At 36.5% G+C, this 20,404-nt stretch overlaps 1 protein-coding gene across 2 annotated transcripts in view; it reads right to left on the bottom strand.

The window, feature by feature from the left end:
* LOC306863878 (HMG box transcription factor BBX-like) overlaps window positions 1-19,163 on the bottom strand; it is a 30,624-nt gene extending 11,461 nt beyond the window's left edge. Inside the window, exons 1-10 of one of the 2 annotated variants that reach the window (XM_079407451.1) lie at window positions 18,839-19,163; window positions 14,038-14,119; window positions 9,893-10,064; window positions 8,153-8,410; window positions 7,379-7,580; window positions 5,226-5,293; window positions 2,582-2,662; window positions 2,343-2,417; window positions 2,151-2,228; window positions 488-565 (exon numbers count right to left, since the gene is read on the bottom strand). In XM_079407451.1, the coding sequence (XP_079263577.1) occupies window positions 488-565; window positions 2,151-2,228; window positions 2,343-2,417; window positions 2,582-2,662; window positions 5,226-5,293; window positions 7,379-7,580; window positions 8,153-8,410; window positions 9,893-10,051 (999 nt within the window). In that variant the 5' untranslated portion in view covers window positions 10,052-10,064; window positions 14,038-14,119; window positions 18,839-19,163. The remainder of the gene's footprint in view (window positions 1-487; window positions 566-2,150; window positions 2,229-2,342; window positions 2,418-2,581; window positions 2,663-5,225; window positions 5,294-7,378; window positions 7,581-8,152; window positions 8,411-9,892; window positions 10,065-14,037; window positions 14,120-18,838) is intronic. The other variant, XM_079407452.1, reaches the window with a different exon arrangement.
* Between the last annotated feature and the right edge of the window lie 1,241 nt (window positions 19,164-20,404).

Here is a 20,404-nt window from a genome sequence, read left to right as displayed (position 1 = left end):
ATTTTCAATTTTGGGTGAACTAACCGTTTAAATGTAAACTGAAAAAAAAAAAGTTTTATTAAAAAATCTAATCTTTTAAAAATGTGTTATTTATATTATTTTATATATATGCAAAAATGTTAAATACATGATATTTTATTTTCTAACGCAAAGTTGTTTAAAGAGTTTTGGTTTCATTTTGATTTTTACACTTTTCAGAAAAAGCGTACTGATGAATTGTTTACAATTACACCAGGAATATATAATAAGAAAAAAATATAAACACCCACCAGGTGGCAGCCTACGCTTTAAAACTCTCCTAGGATTTATTACATAACATTGCTTGCCATTGTTCATGCCAACCGGTCAACACCAGCTACTGCCTCACTGAGCTTTAATTCTGTATTATAACATCAAATACTGTATGTAGCATAAGATTCATCCTCCTGTCTTGCATCTTTGTGTAACCCAGGGCAGTGATTGTGCTGTATGTGGGTTGGTGATGTACCTCAGCGAGCTGGAAAAGAGCCGACTGGCCGCACTGCCTCCCCTCAGACGCTGACTGAGACCTACTGGAGGAGATCTGCTACAGAGACACACAAAACACACATATCAAGAGCAATAAACAGGAATAGGAAATTATTCGGACAACTCATTAGGAAATTCACCCACAGAGAGGAATACAATTCCGATTTAATTCACAATGTTGTGACTCGCACATGCAAAACTCACCGCCATGGTGGCAGGGAGTTTACAGTGGTTGCCAGTGTGTTACCATTTAGTTGCTAGGATTTTAAAAAGTCTTAGATTTAATCTGCGGGATAAAAAATTTATAAAACTGAGAATTAATGATTTGTTCAACCCTACTTATAAGCAATAGTAATAGTGATGCTTGCCTTAGTAAACACCACTAATAAGAACTAAGAAGTATAATGGTTTTATATAACGTGGCTGCAGGTGACTGTCTAATTAGCTTTTTCTTTTTTAATTTTAAATTTAGGTTTATTTTTTAGTTCGTTTGTTGTTTTTGTCACTTTCAATTTTTTTATTTGTAATATTTGAATAATATTTTTAATATTTCTATATTTCATTTATTAAAGTTTTAATTATTTTAGTACCTCAACTTAAACTTGTTTCAGCTCGTTGCCAAAGCAACATTTCTAATTTTCACTCAAGTATTTTAAGTTAAAGGGTTTTTTCAGCTTTCTTTTAATTACGGAAAACAGTTTTGAATAGTTTTAGTCTAGGTAAACAGTAAAAAACAGCCTAATACAACCAGTTTTGCCCCACATGCTGTCAAGTTTTGTGCCACAATTTAAGAACAGAAAGTGCAAACTGCTCAAATCAAAAGTTAATAGTTAGCAGATGGCCTTTACAGTTAATGACACTGAAGAGAAATGACAAAAACAAAAGCAATGACAGGAAGTTCAGGAGTATCAAAATGGCTGCCTGGATGGAGGAAGTTTGCGTTCTAGCAGGTAATACACCAGCAAAAGCAGAAGTGGGACATTTTATTGGCACTCTTTGAGTTACTGAATGTTTCTGCTGTGGTCACTGACTGGAAAATGTAAATACAGGCAGTGTGAACACTGCATAATGCATTTTAGAACTCCTTCCTAGCATAACATGACTATATCTGCACTATGAGCGAGGTAAGGTGGGTCGAAAGACATTCAGAGTAGAGGGTGACACGGGAGTGGATTTTCAAACCTCTCCCGTCCCACTCCAACAAATAAAATCCAGTCCCGTTCCAATCCCGGAAGAAGGACTCCCATTCCCTCCCACTCCCGTTTTGTGTTTTTTTTTTTTTTTTTTGGCCGGAATCTGTCAGTTACAGTAAAAAATACAGTATAGATCACAGCGTGCCCACCTTAGTTGAATAAAAATGCAGTTTTTTGTTATTATATTGAACTGAAAGTCAGCTTAAACAATGCACAGTGTTCAAAATTAAAATCTAAAGTTTATAGTTTATTAATTTAAAAGGTATATTTGTGTATAAAGTTGGATATCATACTATTCCCGGTCCTGCCCACTCCCGCTGACATTTTTTCCTGTCCCGTCCCAATCACGTTTGTTTCCCATCCCGTGGGATTCCCGAAAAAATGTCAGCCTCTAATTCAGAGTGGGATGGACAGGGGGGCAATGGAGTCTCTAGGAGAGTTCAACTGTACCTCAGCCAGCTGAAACAAGGGTGATTTAACACAGCTCTTGGGCAGGTCTGGTGAACTTGGCTGAGATGGTCCAGAGGCCTAAGAGGGACATTAAAATGAACCGAATGAGTGCTCAATTTTAAATTCACCAGGTAATGGAAATCTTCCACATTAATGTAGCACTTCTTTCACTTAAGTGTCCAAAACCCTCACCTCTACATGTGTGAGAGAGCTTGTGTCCTCAGCGTTCTTACTTCCCCCAGCTGCCTGCACTGGACTGGAAGAAATCTGAGGGGAAAGAATAAAATATGAGTTTCAACAAACTGCATTCAGATCATTAAGCAAGTCATTTGGATGCACACAGCCAACCACCCCTATCTAAGACGTCTCACTGCTAAGAAGGGTTTTAAGGGTCTGTTATTAAGGACTGACAAGTCTTCAGGTGGTCTCACCTCAGCCAGCTGGAAAAGGGCTGATTTCCCAGTGTGCTTAGCAACATCTGTGCATCCTGTCTGGGAAGAGCTGGAGGAAATCTAAAATGAAAGGATAAAAAAATGAAATCAGTAAAGCAGAACAAAGCCATAAAAGAAAACAACCTCGAATCAACATCCTCTTTGAAATGACCACTGAAATTTACAACTCAACACCTCCTTCTGTTGACAATTTGATGGAAAAGCCACAGGTAGATTCAATAAAATAAAAAAATACCCATCATTATGCGGTCTAAACAGGAAGTGACAGATATCAAGACAGCTTGAGGTGTCTAAGCTGGAAACCGCTGCACATTACCTCAGAATCTAGACATCGGCATTAGTAAAACAGCTGAATAATTATAGTCTACTTTGTATTCACTGAAGTCAATTGATGCAGGCTAATTTAGAAATGTTTATTATTCTGAATTACAGATAATTATAATTTTTTCAATGCTGTTACATAATGTAAAAACTATATATATATATTAGGCCGAAAACCAGAAAATTGATGAACTGGCTTTGATATAAAGGTTATTTAAATACTACACATAATGAAGCAAGTCAGAGAAATCAAATCACATTTTTGATATTTGTAAATAAAATATTTGTTTTGTAGTGTTTAAAAATTTGGGCTCTGTAAGATTTTTCACCATGACTGCACGTAACTACAGTAAAAACAGTAATATTGTGAAATATTATTACAATTCAAAATAACTGTTTTGAATTATAATATATTTTAAAATGTCATTTATTTATGTAATGGCAAAGCTGAAGTTTTAGCAGTCATTACTACAGAAATAAATTTAAAAAGAAGAATGTTTGTTTGAAACGTTTGCTTAAATGTCATTTTGATCAATTTAATGTGTCTTTGCAAAAAAAAAAATCTTTTTTATTTTTACGGAAATATAGTTCAAAAGAAGCAAATTAGTTTGAAACAATTTGTTTAATTGTCAATTTTGAACAATTTAATGCATCATTGCTTAAAAAAAGTAATTAATTTCTAGCAAAAAAACAAGTTGTCCATAAAAATAGGACTGCCTTGCATTGGGCACCAGAAAAGGTTAATTTCTTGCAAATAAAAAAAAAATTATATACTGAAATAAAGTTCAAAGGAAGAAAGTTTGTTTGAAAAACATTTGTTTAAATTTCTTTAAATGTCACTTTTGATCAATTTAATGTGTCTTTGCTTAAAAAAAGTAATTAAGTTCTTGCAAAAAAACAAGTTATCCGTAAAAATAGGACTGCCTTGGGCACCAGAAATATCACATACATTCACACATAAAAAATTAGTTCATTTTAAGCAAACTGGAAAAATAAATTAACTGGTTTAGCTAAGTAGCACAAAAAACTGGAAACAAGATGACTATTGACAAGAAGCAACTTCAGCATGGTGTTAGTTTTAATTTATCAGTGACTTGTAATGCCAGGCACAGTTGCTTTGGATCAACCTGTGTGTGAAATTTAGTTTGACAACACAGAGATTCAGAAGACTATTCCTGGTTAAACATTACGGACAGTCAACAGGTAGAGAATTCAGCCCCGTCCCCTCAAACAAGACCAAACAGATGATGTAATGTGATTTGTCCGCAAAACAACAAGACGCTGCCTTTTGTTTTGTACAAACCTCCCGTGGCCCTCTTCAGTGACAAATGCACTGCACTGAAGGCAATTAGGATCACTTAGTGGCAGGAAAATGGAATTTACAGAGGATTAACAGGAGTGAGAGTCTGAGGAACCCACAGGAACACAAACAAACAGCTCACATCCCTGATTCACACACACACACACACACACACTTTGGCTTGGCATCTTCAACGCCTCATAAAGCTCTACAATTTATGAAGTCTATGCACCTCCTAATGGCACACAAACCCAGTTTGGGGCCCAAAACAGTCATCCCAGTCTGTTTAATCACAGCCCACTGCGACTGCCGTATCTGTGGAGATTGGCCTGTCACAGTCTATTTACGTGAGCACTGATAATGTGCTCATTATATCAGAGGTCTGCCGTGACTACAGAATGATGCAGATTTGTCTCAATCACATCAAGATACGAGGACATGAATCTAGACTAATAACTGTTATTCCCATCTAGAGCCTTCTTTGTGTTCCTGGTTTAAAAACTCATTTAACTTGACTGTGGTTATTTTGACGTATGTGTTTCTACAGCAAAATCTGCACATGAATATGCAATTACACTGTAACCCATTCTAAATGTTTTTATTTGGATTTATTTGTGTTTTCCAAGGCTGTTTTGATTTGCATATGAGGTTCTTGCATATGAACTACAAGAATTTTGAAATTAATCGTGAACGAAGGTCTTACAGGTTTGGAACGGCACGAGGGTGAGTAATTAATGATAGCATTTTCATTTTTGGGCAAACTAACCCTTTAACTATTCAAAATCCTTTAATATACATCCAAAATCATTCAAATGATTTAATACAATCTCTACTACTGTCCAATTATCAGTATGATACAGCGCATTCCTAACATTAATAAAAATATGGCAATGCATCACACAGTCCTTAAGTTAGCAATTCAAAAAGGGGTCTCAATTTGATCAAAGGTTGCACTTAGCCTGAAAAGTTAATTTCTTAAATTTCAAAATGATGTTACTGTACCTCTCTGGCAGTCAGTGCGTGCTCCCCAGCTAACAGCAGCATGCTTAAGCCGCCCATCTTATTGGGATCTATAAACACAGCAGAGGAAAAAGATGTAAAGAAATGTTGAACTATACAGTTAAACAACCTCTGAGACATAGTGCAGTGAAGGAATATGAACACTACCGTTCAATAGTTTTTAATTATTTAGTAGGAAATTAATATTTTATTTAGCAAAAATGCATACAATTGTTAAAAATGACAGTAAAGGCATTTATAATGTTACAACTGATCTATTTTTTTTTTTAAGTGTTATTTTAGATTTTCTATTTTTCAAGGAATTCTGAAAAAAAAAAAAAAAAAAAACATCCACAACCAAACCAAATCAGAATGAATTCTGAAGGCTCGTGTGACAGTGAAGACTGGACTAATGGTTGCTGAAAATTCAGCTTTGCCATTACAAGAACAAATTACATTTTAAAATATATCAAAATAGAAACAGTTATTTTAAATTGTAATAATATATCCCAATATTTTTGATGAAATAAATACAAACTTGGTGAACATAAGAGACTTCTTTCCTAATCTTACCAAACCCAAACTTTTGAACAGTATAGGTACATCTAAAAAAAATTGAATATTGTGATAAAGTTCATTTTTAATGTAACTTATTACAAAAAGTTAAACTTTCATATATTTTAGATTCATTACATGTAAAGTAAAACATTTTTTAATTTAGATGATTAGCGCTTACAGTTCATGAAAGTCGAAAATCATTATCTCAAAATATTAGAATATTTATATTTGAGTTTCAATAAATGACCATCCCTACAGTATAAATTCCGTGTCTCTCTTGTTCTTTGAAACCACAATAATGGAGAAGACTGCTGACTTGGCAATGATCCAGAAGACGGACATTGACGTCCTCCACAAAGAGGTTAAGTCACAGAGGGTCATTACTGAAAGGTGTGGCTGTTTACAGAGTGCTGTATCAAAGCATATTAAATGCAAAGTTGACTGGAAGGAAGAATTTGGGTAGGAAAAGGTGCACAAGCAACAGGGATGACCGAAAGCTTGAGAATACTGTCAAGCAAAGCTGATTCAAACACTTGGGAGAGCTTCACAAGGAGTGGACTGAAGCTGGAGTCAGTGCATCAAGAGTCACCACGCTCAGACGTCTTCAGGAAAAGGGCTACCAAGCCACTTCTGAAACAGAGACAACGTCAGAAGCGTCTTACCTGGGCTGTGGAGAAAAAGAACTGGACTGTTGCTCAGTGGTCCAAAGTCCTCTTTTCAGATGAAAGTAAATTTTGCATTTCATTTGGAAATCTAGGTCCCAGAGTCTGGAGAAAGAGTGGAGAGGCACAGAATCCATGTTGCTTGAAGTCCAGTGTGAAGTTTCCACAGTCAGTGATGATTTGGGCTGCCATGTCATCTGCTGGTGTTGGTCCACTGTGTTTTATGAAGTCAGTCAACGCAGCCATCTACCAGGAAATTTTAGAGCACTTCATGCTTCCTTCTGCTGACAAGCATTATGGAGATGCTGATTTCATTTTCCAGCAGGACTTGGCACCTACCCACACTGCCAAAGGTACCAGCTGGTTCAATGACCATGGTGTTACTGTGCTTGATTGGCCAGCAAACTCGCCTGACCTGAACCCCATAGAGAATCTATTGGGTGTTGTCAAGAGGAAGATGAGAGACACCAGACCCAACAATGCAGATGACCTGAAGGCCGCTATCAAAGCAACCTGGGCTTCCATTACGCCTGAGCAGTGCCACAGGCTGATTGCCTCCATGCCACGCCGCATTGATGCAGTAATTCATGCAAAAGGAGGCCCAACCAAGTTTTCAGTGCATAGAAATGAACATACTTTTCAGAAGCCGGACATTTCTGTTTAAAATATCCTTTTTTTATTGATCTTATGTAATATTCTAATTTTCTGAGACACTGAATTTTGGGTTTTCATTATCTATAAGCCATAATCATAAAAATTTCAAGAAATAAAGGCTTGAAATATTTCACTCTATGTGTAATGAATCTATATAATATATGGGTTTAACTTTCTCAAATGAGTGTCAAACAATATTGACCTTTTTCATGATATTCAAATTTTTTTAGATGTACCTGTAGTGCATATGTGGACACATTTAAGTGTTTGTTTTGTTCCTACCAGCCATGGCGAAGTTGAGCTGTGGTGTGCTGTCAGTTTTGGGCTGTTTTTTGGCAACTGAAGATTCCTTGCTAGGGTTGGATGGAAGAGACCAGACTTTCTTGCGGGCATTACTCACAGAGTGAGAAGGACCCTTTACCGGCTTGTTGGTGGCAGGACACCATTTGTAACCAGGATTAGCCTTCATGAACGCATCCTTATACTGTATAAAAAAAGAACATAATCAAATAATATTATGTGAGTATAGGAGAGCATAAATCTAAGTGGACGTCCATGACGGAGTCCCACAAGGCTCAATTCTTGCACCACTCTTGTTTAGCCTGTATACAGTCCCACTAAGTCAAATAATGAGAAGGAACCAAATTGCCTATCACAGCTATGCAGATGATACACAGGTTTACCTAGGCTTATCGCCAAATGACTACAGCCCCAATGACTCCCTTTGCCAATCCATTGATGAAATTAACAGCTGGATGTGCCAAAACGTTCTTCAGTTAAACAAGGAGAAAACTGAAGTCATTGCATTTGGAAAAAATGTGCTATATAAATAAACTTGCCTTGCCTCATAGATTTATGTCAGCTGTTGACATTTTCCTTAACCTTTGTAACTACTGATTTTCAATTTTTAAAAGTTTTTTTCCTGCTGTTTTTCATGGGTTTAAAACTATTAGGTTTTTATGAAGTAAATTTTATATTTGCTATCACATTTAATTGCTATGAACACCAAAATCATGGTTACTGTGTGTAGTCTGCCTCTCTTAGATTGGTTTTCACCTCCTTGGCCATGTCTGTGTATTTCTGTTTTTCTTTGGGGTCCAGTACAGCCCACCAGTCCGCCAGTATCTTAGTGGCTCCCCGGTTGTCTAGTCGCGGATGTTCCTGTCGGACCAGTGAACGGTGCCGTTTGCAAAACAGCAGAAAGGCGTTCATGGGCCGGCGAGCCCGTTGTTCAGAGGAGTATCCCTCACTGTCATCTTCCATCCCACCACACTCTCCCTCCTGTGCTCCACTCTCTGCACATAACACCGGCTCCTGAGGAGAAAAATTAGGAAAAAGTGGAAAGAGACATAGAGAGACCTGGTCAATTTCAAAAGCAGCAGTGAACAAAGCTACACAAAGATTAAAACCAAAGCCTATTCACATATTTTTACTGCAATATTTCACTACAGTACAATATTAAAATGAAACAATATGCATGAAATTATGAAATTTGAACTATAGGGAAACTACAGAGGTAGTTAAATTTTTGCCCTACAAAAAACAAACATATATTTGTATATTCTACAAATCTGATTGAACCTGACCATGCTTTAACAATGATGCAACGTTAAAGACCATATGAAGTTGCTTTGTTTTTTGCTGTACTGACGCATTTTTGAAACTGAAACAGATTGTGCAGAAAAGGAAGGTCTATTTCAATCGTCTTGGTAACACTTTATTTTAGGGTCTCTTAACTAGTTGCTTATTAGCATGCGTACTACTAGAATTTTAGCCATTTATTAGTAGTAATTAAGCACATATTAATGCCTTATTCTACATGACCTTATTCTATATCCCTAATCCTAACCAATACCTAAACTTAACTACCTTACTAACTATTAATAAGCAGCAAATTAGGACTTTATTGAGGGAAAAGTCATAGTTAATAGTGAATAAGTGTTCCCTATTCTAAAGTGTTACCGATTATTCTAATTCTAAAGATAATTTTTTGGACAAATATTTGTTTATACAGCCCTCAATATACATTTCCGTCAAAAAGTGTTTTGCTTTATTCATTAAAGCAGCATTACATTGATCAAAAGTGACAGTAAAGACATTTATAATATGCTACAAAACATTTCTGTTATAAATAAATCATTTATAATAAATAATAAACAGTTTTGCCATCACATGAATAAATTACATTTAAAACATATATTAAAATATAAAACAGTTTTTATTTGTACTAACATTTCAAACGTTACCATTTTACTGTGACAGCAACACAACTGACACGTTCAAGGCTCAGAAAGGTAGTAAGAACTTCATTTAAATGGTCCATGTGAGATCAGTGGTTCCACCGTAATGTTACTAAGCTACAAGAATACTTTTTGTGCACAAAGAAAACAAAAATAAAGCCTTTATTCAACAATTTATTCTCTTCCGTGTCAGTTTTCGACACGTGTTTACGACAGTACCACAACGCTTGAATTAAATTGTTATTTTTGTTTTCTTTGCACACAAAAAGTAATCTAGTAGCTTCATAAAATTGAACCACTGATGTCACATAGAATATTTTAACAATGCCCTTACTACTTTTCTGGGCCTCGAATGTGTCAGTTACGTTGATGTATATGCAGGGGCAGAAAGCTCTCAGATTTCACCAAAATTATCTTAATTTGTGTACCGAAGATGAAAGAAGGGCTTACGGGTTTCGAACAACATGAGAGTGAGTAATTAATGACAGAATTTTCAATTTTGGGTTTACTATCCCTTTAATGCACTCAAATGAATCCAGTTTGTGTAATCATTCACCTTCTCCAGCTCCTCTTCATCCTCCTCCTCCTCTTCCTCAGAGAAATCTGGAGCTTTCTTGGCCAGCAACGGGTGCCACTGCAGACACTTGCGTTTGGGTCGCTTTCCACTGATCTCTCCCTCTACCGGAGGTTCTTTCCCTCCACCTCCGCCCTTCATACTGCTGCTGACCCTGATGAGGGCAAAGGCCAGAGGGTTAAGCACGGCCCTTAATGCTCTTTAACATCACATAATAAACCATATGGCAGGAAGAGGCCATGACACACTGATAATTGCACTGCCTGGTAGTTAATTTAAAGGTGAAATGTGTAATTGGTTACAATGAGAAAAAAAAGGACCAATTTGAGGAAACAGAAAGGCAGCCACAGACTGCAAACATAATTTGATGGGCATCATAAGAATATACTCTTATGTATATAATAAAGCTCACACTATTAAAATGTATTTTTGATGGGGTTGTAAATCAAGTAATGTCCGCATAATAGCAGACATATACAAAGTGCAGTCTCTTCCGATGCGCAGTGTTAGTTCAAGGAAAACAGGCATGCTGTCGAGTGCAGTGTTCGCTGAGGGAGAGCGGACACAGGGTTCCCTGTCTATCTCAGCACTGTTCTTCTGCGTCTGCAGCACCGGTGCAGCTCTACTGTACATGTGACCTTCACATACACCAGCTCTCTCCTCTCCAATAGGACCAAAGCACACATCTCACACACATTCATCACATGCACACAAACAGGAAGAGGAAGACACACGCAGTCACGTCACCATGAAACTTAAAATACAAGCTCACTACTAGCTAGACTGTTTCCTAACTCACATGCTGCAATTATCTTATGTTTAATTTTAAACTGCACATAGGAATGGATCTGAATATGAGAGTACAATGTATCTAGACATTGCATTAGCAGCAGACATCTTCTGAAAGGTTGTTCATAGCTGGTGTCTGCTGCCCTCTTGCTGTTAATTTGGTTACAGGACTGTTATGAACAAATGCTGACACTAGACAAGGTCTCGCACATTCATTCATTGTTGTTAATGTGAGAACTCAAAAAAAGAGCAGGTTATAAGCAGATGTAAATGTCTCTTAACCAAGACGTTTTCATGCTTTTTGATTCCAAATGTGATAATTATTTTTAAAAGCAACTATATATTACCATGTAAAATGATCAATTTATACTGTTTGAGAAAAACTGTATCATATAGAAAAAACTTGTTATGAATATATGTTGGTAAATCAAATAATTAGCAAAATGCTAAGTTAAAATAATTGTCTTTTACATTGTCAGTGTATAAAAAACAACTGAATAATCTAAAAATAATTAAGTTAAATGAGAGTAGCAAGGAAAAACTCCAAAGAAAGATAGAAATACGAAAAGGAAGGAAATGTAAACGCAAAATTCTCACAATCTATGCTGATTTGTGACTAAAAACCTTAACTGACAATAGAATAAAATAACAGCAATTAATCTATTTTTTTTTTTTCTGTGGAAAGCAAAATGAAAAAGAAAAAAAAGGTAAATGTTAGCATTTTATTAGTTTTCTAACTGATTTCTAAAGTAAATTTAAAGTTCACTGAAACATTTACACACTTTTATGTACATTCACATGATACATTTAGCAAATGTTTTCCTGTCATGTAATTTCAGTCCCATTTTTCCTCTTTGCCACACAAAAGGAGATGTTTCGAGGATGCTCATCCTGCTATTCTTTATACAATGAAAGCAGACAGTAACAAAGTAGTTCATGATATCCATCTCCTTTTGTGGTCTTCAGAAAAACTCGGAACAACATGAATGTGAGTAAATGATGATAGAAATTTAATTAATGGGAGAACTATTCCTGTCAGTGTTGATTTTTTTCTGAGTTAGGGCAAAAACAAAACACACAAGTTCCCTAAAGGTACAGCAGGTACAACTATGCACGGGCCACTAGAATGAAACCAATCAGGTCTCTCAGGACCAGTCACTATATGCACTAACGGGTGTTCAGCCAGAGTGGCAATAGCCCTTCTTAGTGAATGATGGCCTGATAAAGCACTATAAAATGGATATCTCAGGAGCTTACTTTATCAAATGAGGATAAAAAACACATTGGAAAAAATGATTTCACATGGGAAAAATTGTGACATCAATTTATAGGAAAAATCCCAAATATACATAATCAACCAAAATATACGACTAATACTGTGAGTCATGGTTGTGAGAATGTAAATATAGATTAGCATTACTATTAAAGGAATGCGGTAGTAGCATGCTGTTGATTACCACAGAAAATTATTTTTGGCTTGTATCTTAGTCAAAAAACGGAGCAGCAATCGTGTTTACAATGAAAGTCATTAGTACTGTTAAAGGAAATCTGTGTAAAAAGTGAATTTGTTTTCAATTCAGGTAACATGAAATTAAATAGAAAATTTTGACATTACAATAAAAGTTACCCTTCCCGCATGTTTTATGTTTCTGACCTTCCACTTGTCGTGCAAGGCCAACTTTCAAAAACAAATGATATCTAAATTTCCCAAATTTGAATGAAACGAAAGTTCAAAACCTCACTGAACCAAAACAGGGACTTGCAACAGGTTTGCGGTTAAAAAAGTTACATGTCCAAGAAATCTGTTTAAAGCTATTTTTAATTGACATCCAATTTGAATGTAACCCCGGTGCATGACATTAATCATAATCCTAATATAAATTTAGTTCTACTCTATTTGAATAGGAAGCAGAAAGCTAAACAGGCTAGATACAAGATCTGCGATCTGATTTGGGGCACCTTCATATCTCATTATTGTCTAAAGAGTGTAAAGTAAGCTCATTTGAACTCATAAAGATATACATTCCCGATCAAATAAAATGTCACAATGTAAAGATATATCATACACAGAATATTGGGACTTTTACACTGTAGAGGTGTGTCAATGTTCTTCATTGCGACGTCTATCTTTGACAGTTTGATTTGTCAGAATGTAATTATACAGACCAGAAATGTGGCTCCAAGCCTCAGGTGTAAACAAGGCTTCTTTGCCTGAATCAATATTCAGGTGTGCATGTTTTACTAGCAGAAATAATAGCATGAAATCAAACTTTAATGATGCACTTTTGATGAATGCAATGAAAACCTACAACAGCTGATACTAATAAGAGGATAGATAAGAAAACAGCTGTTTTGGTTTTCAATAATGAACTTAGAGATCTGCATTATCAGACTATTATTAAAAAAAAACATCCATAAATTAATTGCACTTTTGTCCTAAGAAAACTGCATTCGCCTGTGATCTTTAGTTTCATTTTGACAAGCATCGAAAACATGAATTCTTAATGTGAGTACAACAGATTTGAAGACCCATTAATTAAGAAAATATTTTTTTTATGGTTTTAAAGTACTACATTGTTATTTTATTCTTGTTAAATCTTAGAAAATTGATGGAGTATTACAATTCGTCCAATAACTTTTTCTTATGCTGATTAAATTCATTAACTTTTGACATTTCATATCTCAAACTTTATAGCAATATCTGTATTAACTTTGATATTACATAATAAACTGTATACAACTTAAAGCTACAATTTTGGTATTACATTACAATTTAATTAAAAAATATATATATATTCAAAATCTGCATGAAATGCAGAAAGATCCAAAGCTTGTAACTATTTTTTGAAATACAAGTCAAAAATATCAGATAGAATTTTTATAAAATTGATTAAAAGCTTTTATTCTGTTTTAGAAATTCATGACAATGTCATCAAGCCTGGCTCCAATACCAAAAACAATGCGGTATTTATAGTCTATTCTTTACAGATTAAAATGGAGAGGTTAAAGGAATAACATGCTATGAATTTTATAATATGCCATTATATGATGATCAAAAGTACAATTTGTTATTGATGCAGTCATTCAGGAAAGTAGACCATGTTTGAACAGACTGGCTTTTTGCATGATAAAAGGTTGCAGAATGAATATGTGTTTTATCTCGGATTGAGCACAACCCAATAAGCAGGTGATTATGTACAGACACGAGCTTAAAATCTGTGATGTAATGAGCGTTTGATCCGTGATGTTAAGGCATCAGATCCCAATTAGTCTGTGAATTTAAGAGATATAACTGATGAAGGGGAAAAACACATGGCATGAAGTGAAGGCGTACTTACAGAGCCACAGAATATGGAAATACGGTATTTGAAAGATGAGGATGGATCTGTCAGTCAGGCTGTATCATGCGATGAAGATGACCTACAAAAGTAAAACAAAAAAACACTGTGCCCTCAGTACAGGAATAAATCGTCGAAAGCAAAGCAAAATGCACCACATAACGTTGCCCCGAGTCCGACCCTATCGGTCAGCGGCATTTTTACTGTGTTGTGGATTAGTTGATCATACGTGCACCACTCCAGCTTCAAACTAAGGTGGCACCTCCGGTGTTGATGATGAAGCATAAAGTTATGACATAGCTCACAGTATATACTGAATTCATTCAAAACCACTTCAGTTATGGCAAGCTGTTGTAACATTTATTCATTACCAGGTGAATTATTTACCAATACTTAACGTTACTAGTACAAAAATTTAAATGACTTGCAGCAAATGGACATCAAATAGTCCAATTATGACTAGTAACTTTTTCAGTTTAACCATTTAACTCATTAATTTGATACTAGGAACTGTTCATTAGACATTTGTTCTTATAGACCCTTTTAGGGCTGACGTCACATTTACGTCACAACGCTAGCTGAAGGCAAAACAAAGCGAAAACTGGAGGTGGCCAATTCAAACCAGCGCAGATTCTGCTACATAAGGAGCTTAAAATAACATCTTGTTGTGATGTTGGGTGCCCGAATCGATGTTGTAGAGGCCCCAAATTTGAAATTTTAAGGCATACCTGATGCCACTGCCAGACAAAAAAACGACGACAGCTTTAGTTAAACGAGATAAAACGAGCAGACTGGACAGAAACGATCGTCAAAAATGCTCGCGTTTGCAGCGCACTCTTCTTATCAGAAAAGGTTAAAATATTGTCTTTTGCTGTTATGGGCGCGTCTGAAGATTTCTTATGCATCTCACTATGTCGTGTATGAAATAATGTCTGTGTCCATGTGTGTAAAACAACAAACTGACGATTTATATGCTTAATCATATGTAATTATATATACATTGTTGTGATTAATTTTGGCTTGGAATAATAATGTAGCTGTAAAAATAGTTGCCTGCTGAAATTGAAATATATATAGATCTTCATGACTAGACACTGTGAGTTTGTCTTAACTATACACGTTTTAGATGTGAGTCACTCAACCGAAGGGAATCCTATCAGATGGTCCATCCTTTGAGTAAAAGCGTGTGCGGGTCGGCCAATCTGGTTTCGTCCGTTAATGTTAACCTTCTCAAATAACAATCGCGGTCCCGGACAGTGCAGCTACCTTACATATGCAGGTAAAATCGGAATTTCTCCAGTTATTATTAAAAAAACAAGCTAAACAGACTTCATAGCTAGCGTTAGTGAAGCGGTCAGTGGAATCTTTCTGCCTCCACCTAAGCTCCGCCCACAGGAAAAGTCACAATGTTTACTAACAGAAAAAGGGTCTATTCCAACAATCACTAGTATCTAGGGATGCACCGAATGTTCGGCAACCAAATAAGTGAAACGACCGAATAAATTGTACCGAACAATGACGTGACACGAGCATTTAAAATTGTCCAGGAAAGACAAAGGTTCAAAGTCCAAAGCGCGATGAAAATATGAGCTGAAACTGTGTTATTCGTCAGCTGCTCAGTAACATTTTTATGCATTTTTTATATAAATTAAGAAAAGACAATAATAATGATAATAATAATTACAACAGTTTTATTAATACATTTATTATAACATTCACACATTGTGTTCAAATTGGGATCTGTAGCCGAATATTTTCCGATGTTTTAAAAGAATTCTCTTCTGCTCAGCAAGGCTGCATTTATTTGTGATGATTCAAGAAGGGGGACTCAAAAATGGCCAAAAAATATTTTACTAACTTTTTAATTTTAAGTTAAATTGTGCTTTGTTGGTAGTGTCTGCTAGGATGTTAAAAATAAAAAGTTCAGTGTTAAGTAAATATTTTAAATTGTTGTTTTGTAAATGATTTTTTTGTTGAAATGCTAGACAAAACAGTAAAAAGCATATTTTGGCTATTAAATTAATGGCAAAATATATGGGGGAAAAGTGAAAAAAAACTTGTTCGGTATTCGGCCTTAGGCCCAGTGTCTTTTGGCCTCTGGCCAAGAATTTTCATTTCGGTGCATACCTACTAGTATCTATAATTTAGCCACTTACTAACAGATGCTAGTATTAATAGATGCTAGTACTATCTAACAGAGACAAGTAGCTTCTAGTAAACAAACAACTTACTAAATCGATACTAGTAAAACTTGATTAAGTACAATATGAATATATAAGTCAGAAACAAATATCTGATATCTGAACCACAATTTCCACAAAATTTAGTGAAAAATATAAAAAAATGTTTTAATTAATATTTAAATAAATAACTTACCCCATGTAGGGCTGGGCGATATGGCCAAAAACATTATCACGATAATTGTTTTCATATCAGTCGATATTGATAATTATCAAGATAAATGTCAAATTGTTATTTCTTTCAAGTTTAAAGCCAGAGTTTTGCTCCAAAGTGAAAGTTGTAGAAACCAGACCATTAATTTTCCTTAACAAAATAAATATCTTAATATAAAAATGTATTTCTTAGTTTCTGCATGTGATAGTGTTTCAAATCAAGAAACGGGTTTGTGTTGCCTGATAATATTAATAATAATATCACTTTTTTGTCTCTTAGAAATGCACATTTGATAGTAGTAGTTAGCTTGTGATAGGATGCTGATGTAAAATTTTGTTCATTATCAAAATCAGTAACATCTGTAAAAAATTAGAGCAACCTCATTTCTGAATGGTAAAATCAAATTATTCTGACTCTCTATTTTTTTAAATCACTGGTCTTCCTTAGTAGCATACATTTAAATCATGATAAACACAGTTAAAACCACACATATAGCACACCTCAATACCATGGTAAAAATATAACTATATGGTTTTTAGGTATTTGCATGAATAACAGTAGTTTGAAAACAGTATAGGCTAAATGCGCACATGCTATAGCTTAACCACAAAACATACTGTAATTATATTCCATTACTCCTTTAGTACATTTAATTAATGTCTACATTAATAACATAATAAAATTTGATCTGAGCGGATAAACGGTCCGTGTGGCACGCTTCAAATGACTAGCACTCTTTCGTTCCACTTTTGCCATCATTGGTTCAATCTGAATGTTATGAAGCGACAAGAACACTTTCTCTATGCAAAGAAAACATACATAACGACTTTATTCAACAATTCAAAAGGAGATGCGGAGGAGACAAATTGTTGAATAAAGTCGTTATTTATGTTTTATTTGCATAGAGAAAGTGTTCTTGTCGCTTCATAACATTCAGATTGAACCACTGATGGCAGATGGACTATTCTGACAATGATTTTCATACTTTTCTGGGCCTTGACAGAGTTATTTACTTAGCAGTCAATGGGACAGACACAAGTTGTGTTCCAAAGACGAACGAAGCTTTTACGGGTTTGGAACGACATGGGGGTGAGTGATTAATGACAAAAGTTTCATTTTGGGGTGGAGTAACCTTTTAAAATTCAATAAACATGCGACTGATTGAACCAACTCCACATCCATATATTTTTCTATTCCAGTATACGTCACAAAACTTTGACATAACAGTGAAAGGTTGCGGACACAGAGAGTGTTTAAATTGTTGAAGGTCACTGACTCCCTGTATTGTTGGTTTCCAGTCAGCGGTCCAACTAAACTCCTACTGATAGTCGGTGCATCACATCGCTGCTCGCCTGCATAAAATGGAGCTCTTCTCAACTTTTCCCATCGCCAATGGTCATAAACACTCATGTTGAATGAACGACTTCCTGTTGCTCTTCCACGCATATCTTTGTCAGTGTGTGAACACCGTTTTATGGACATATGCATTTACATCTAATGAACAGTTACTTGTGAATTCAAACAATACGACCCATTAATAAAGACGCAAGCTGTAACAAATGTTAAAGAGGCTTGCCATACTTCGGCTCGTTCACGCAGGTCTTATTAAAGCACATCCGACACAGTTTCGTCGAGTGGATGGACGGTATATACAGTATTGCAGCGTTTAGTTTTCAGGTACAGCCAGAGAGCGGTGTGTGTGTGTGTGTGTGTGTGTGTGTGCAGGACTCTCGATCACCGAATCAAGAACTCCACAAAGCACCATGTCGACGATACCCTCCGATTATTTAAGCCATCGAGCTCATTTCATAACTCGTTTGACCCTTAATTTGAACCGTGCTTGGTTTGCATCTCGGTGCAAAATGTCGATCTGGGCTCTGACAAGACAGACAGCCGAGAGTCCATCTTGCTTTGGGGAAGATGAAGTATAAATCTCACTCCTGTCAAACTCCGCCAGGGCATTTTCAGAGAGAGATCCCCCTCCACGAGCTTTCATTACTTAAACTAGGGGTTTTCGGAGCAGACTTTTCAGATGAGACTGTTTTGTGCTCGGGTTTCTCGCTCCGTTCAGTCAGATAGAATAAAAGTAGCTGGCTAGCCTGCTAGCCCCTGTGATGCGAGATTGCTCTAGCTCGCCTGAACGTGTCATTAGCAGACCCATATGCAATAATCGCACGGTCGGTCGTACATGTTAAATCGTCGCGGATTTAACAGAAACCCTGATGTTCGGTGAGAGCAGGTGTCAAATACGCCGAACGCCAAAGTTGTTTATGCCGAAGCACAACAAACGGGCACCAATTTCGCGCAGTCTAAGCGCGAGCTCCCGATCAATCGGAACTCGGGGCTTTTCGCACACAAAATATGTCCAAGTTTTCAGTCATCGCGGCATCTGTGAACGCAAACTTACCCCTGAAATCCGGTGGAAACGCCAGGGCCTTCTCATTCCAGCCTCAAACTTATTGACACATCAGAACAGTTTTGCACTGGCCGTCCGTACAGTACACTTATATTATTTTTACCGGATGCTTAGAAAGGAGCAACACCGCAGCGTTAAGTCGACAAAACTACATCACAATCGCACCGATCACTCCGAAAACGAATAACGGTGGGGGCCGAATGCCACTTTGGTATTGCTACTTTCGTTTCAGGCGAACAATTTTCTCGGTTTGTTTTCTCTCGCAGCCCTCCTCCCCCTCCGTGCGTTCAAGTGTTCCCACTGACTGCTCTGTTATGAAGCCCGTGTGCAGAGTCTGGATGTTCACAGCGCTGGACTCACTGGCCTACCGTGTCACATCTTCATCATCATCATCATCATGTTGGAAAATTCAGTTTAATGTGATATCTGTGTTTAATAACAGTGTATTATAACGTAGCTGCGTTTCAGCTGGATCACCTGAAACAAACCTGACTACCTTATCACGAGCTGGTACCTGCATGGTTTGCTGCTGGTTTACAAGCTTTAACCAGCTAACGACCTTCACAGACCAAAGCAAGCACAGAAACTCCAAAACTCATCTAGTTTCAGTTTATGACCACTCTGGATTGACTCATATCATCTCATCATCACAACTAGCTGGTTGACAGTCACCATGCTCCAAAAACCAGCTTGACCACCTCACATCACCAGCCGGTAACTGGTTTGTTGCTGGTTAAAGAGCTTAATGATAATCTTATATCAGCTATAAACCAGCTACCATGTTCCAAAATGCATCTAGTTTGTGCAAAGCAGTTCTGGACTTACTTAACTATGTCATTGTTATCATTACTTGCTGGTTGACCAGACACTAGGTTTCAAAAACTTGCTTGACCACCTCACATGACAAGCCGGTAACTGGTATTTTGCTAGTTGAAAAACTTAAAAACAATCTTACAGTATATCAGCTAGAAACCAGCAATTATGTCTCAAAACACACCTGGTTAGTTTGTGCACAGCTATTGGCTATTTTTGACCGACTGCATCATCATTATCATAATTAGTTGGCTGACCATTAAACAGATTCTAAAAACCACCTCACATTACCAGCTGGTAGCTGGTTTGTTGCTGGTTAAAGAGCGTAATGACCATCTTATACCACCAACAAAAAATAGCTACCATGCTCCAAATTAAATCTAGTGAGTTTCTGCACAACATGTGGCTGTCTTGAACTAATTTGACAATATCATCATTATCAGAATTAGCTGGTTTACCAGTAATCAGGTTCCTAGCTGGTTTGTTGCTGGTCTACCAGCTTAACTACCATCTTATAACAGTTAGAAATGAGCTGTTGGAAAACTGCATGACCACCTTAAACTGATATAAGAAAATCGTTAGCCCGACGTCCCGGAGCTATTGTGTTTTCCAGTCGGGCTACCAAAATGTATCACTGCCCTGCCCGATGGGCTACCTTAAAAACAGGACACGGATGTCTTTATGTGAATGTATCTCTGAAGGGAACCGACTGTCTTCAGAAACGGAGGAGCGTCTCGCTGCAGT

Source organism: Barbus barbus, assembly GCF_936440315.1.
Source record: "Barbus barbus genome assembly, chromosome: 45".
NCBI lineage: Eukaryota > Metazoa > Chordata > Actinopteri > Cypriniformes > Cyprinidae > Barbus > Barbus barbus.
The sequence above is the reverse complement of the archived record's forward strand: the minus strand, read 5'-3'. Positions and strand labels throughout refer to the sequence as shown.